The following is a 2,459-nucleotide window of genomic DNA, read 5'->3' as shown; positions in this document are numbered from 1 at the left end:
TAAATTTAATCTAAAAATTGGCAAGTAACTAAAATATGACATTCTATATATTTTTTAAATAATAAGCAATCACTTTGTGAAAAGGAATATTTTATCTTAGAAGTAAAAAAAATAAATTTGTAGGATCAAGGTCTATTAGCAGAAAAAAAGATCTCCATTCTCAAACTTATCTAAATTAGATCAAATCTAGAGACCTCACAGGTTTTGATGAGAGCAGCAAGAGCGCATCATTTGAATATATCGCATTTCACATTGTTTTTAAAAAACATTTATATCTTCATAACTGTTATTTTAATCATTTTTGAACTTTATACTAAGTAGTTCTCCTGAAATTTGCATTACAATGTTTTTGCTCAAATCGATCAATAAGTGTGCAGTTTAAACATTTCTGGTAGGAAGGTGTCTGCTCCTACATTTCATCTAACTTAAAAAATTAGTCCTACAGGTGTTTATGATAAAAATCATAATTTTTTATTCATTAAAAGCAAAACAAATTGACAATGAACTAAGAATTTATAGTTGTTTATTCAATTATGATTTAAAAATTGTATAAATATTAAATGTTGATGATTTATATACTGCTAAAAATCATAGGCTTCTAAACTTTCAGTTCAAAGAGAATTAAAAACCAATTTTTTCAAATTTTTTAAAGTAACTTAAAATTTAAGAGGTTTGAACTTCTCTCCATAGTTGCACCACAGATATAGTACTATTATAAATGATTAAATTTTATCAAAGGTATAATATTTTGCAGTAAAGAAATTAAAGATCATAAGAATTTATTTTCAACATTTTATCTAAAAATTTAATTTTAATATCTCTATGTTCATAACACCATCTTAAAAGGTCATGATTTATTCGTTTATTATAATTAATAAATATATTATATTTGTATATAAAAAATTTAATGTTGTTTTTTAGCTATTCTTCTGTCTCTTTCTTCAGCAATGGTTAATCTGATACCTTGATTTTTTGGAAGGGATACCCATGCAACATTATTTTTGCCAATTACAAAAACATTGCTTAGCCTAAATATTGAATATAAGATAGGATATAAAAAAAGTTATCACCTTGTTGCAAATGAATGACCTAAGGCATCTTTAACATGTACAATATCAAATGAACCAGGATGTTTTTCTCTACTTGTTATTTGACCAACTCTACCAATATTATGTCCAGCAGTTATCATGCATAAATTACCTAGATCAAAAATTGAAAAGAAGTTAAAATCAATATTAACCTGAATCAAATTTTATATAATCAGAGATTTTTCCTGTTGCAGTATCAACTTTTACTGTGTCATTTACTTTAACATTTGGGTGTGGGTATCGGATTGTTCGGCCATCATGTGTAACAACAAAAGGTATTCTTTTGGGTCCAACTGTTAGTTTTTTAATTTTGCAAAGTTTATACTATAATATAAAAATAAAATATATTTAAAAAAATTAAAATGCTAACTTTAGCTTCTTCGGGAGTTATTCTATGTATTGCAAATCTACCTTTTGTGTCATAAATTAGCCGAAAATTTTCTCCAGTCTTTTCAATAGTTATTACATCTAAAATTAAGAAATATATTGTTTTCCTTTTGGGTAATGCCAATATATTATAAAACTATACAGCGACCAAAATAAAGAATCTAATTTTGGCTTATTTTGACATTTATATTTAGTTAAATAAAAATGCTTCGAATAAGCCTATTATTTGATGCAAAAATATACTTACCCATAAAGCCAGCTGGAAATGTTGGATCTGTCCTAACTTTGCAATCAATTTTGATTAGTCTTTGCATTACAATCTTTTTCACTTCATCACCAGTCAAGGCATACTTAAGTCTATTTCTCAAAAATATAATTAATGGTAAACATTCGCGCAATTTATGAGGTCCTGGGCTAGGTTTGGGCGCAAATACTCCAGTTAGCTTATCAAGCATCCAATGCTTGGGGGCATTTAATCTTTTTAAATGTTTTTTAGGTCCTCGTACCTTAATATATTTTATATAGAAACGATAAAATATAATTTTACCATTCTAAAGAATCAATGCGTTATTCGGAAATAAATAAATATTAGACAAACCAATTTTTAAATAATATTTAATTTCGATTAATAAAATGTATATATTTTAAAAAAATTATAATAAATTAATAAACAACATCTTGATGAAAATAAATAAAATAATTATAAATCTTACCTATCTAATAACAAAAAAAAATTTAAACAAATTAAGTTATAAGGATTGTATAATATAAGTTGAATATTGCATATTTTATTATGTGGTAATTTATCTTATCTTTTTATAGCCTATAAAATAACTTTTTAATTAACTTTAATTAAATTTAATCTTGAATACTCAAATTAATTAATTATTATACCTATAGGTTAGAAAATATTTTTAAAGGACATGCATTGCAAGTTGCAACTATAGACCGAATTTAATCTTGTTAGTGCTAGAAACTTTGATA

General features: G+C 25.0%; 1 protein-coding gene across 1 annotated transcript; it reads right to left on the bottom strand.

The window, feature by feature from the left end:
* Positions 1–824: 824 nt before the first annotated feature.
* On the bottom strand, positions 825–2,110 carry LOC135925409 (small ribosomal subunit protein eS4-like). Its single transcript, XM_065460712.1, has 6 exons — positions 2,023–2,110; positions 1,723–1,981; positions 1,459–1,556; positions 1,241–1,412; positions 1,071–1,200; positions 825–1,028 (listed from the first exon to the last, which is right to left on the bottom strand). Exons 1-6 carry the CDS (start codon positions 2,023–2,025, stop codon positions 905–907), a joined length of 786 nt encoding a protein of 261 aa, XP_065316784.1. The 5' UTR covers positions 2,026–2,110; the 3' UTR covers positions 825–904.
* Between the last annotated feature and the right edge of the window lie 349 nt (positions 2,111–2,459).

The sequence above is a fragment of the Gordionus sp. m RMFG-2023 genome, chromosome 2 (genome assembly GCF_954871325.1).
Source record: "Gordionus sp. m RMFG-2023 chromosome 2, tfGorSpeb1-WG-v2, whole genome shotgun sequence".
Classification (NCBI taxonomy): domain Eukaryota; kingdom Metazoa; phylum Nematomorpha; class Gordioida; order Chordodea; family Parachordodidae; genus Gordionus; species Gordionus sp. m RMFG-2023.
Note: the sequence above shows the minus strand (reverse complement) of the source record. Positions and strands in the feature narration are given on the sequence as shown.

What these genes read in the sequence shown, in the direction of transcription:
- LOC135925409 (XM_065460712.1), bottom strand. An exon ending in TAACTCCCGAAGAAGCTAAA is followed by an intron (nt 1,413 to 1,458) that starts GTTAGCATTTTA and finishes TTTATATTATAG; the next exon opens with TATAAACTTTGCAAAATTAA. An exon ending in GGTCATTCATTTGCAACAAG is followed by an intron (nt 1,029 to 1,070) that starts GTGATAACTTTT and finishes TTCAATATTTAG; the next exon opens with GCTAAGCAATGTTTTTGTAA.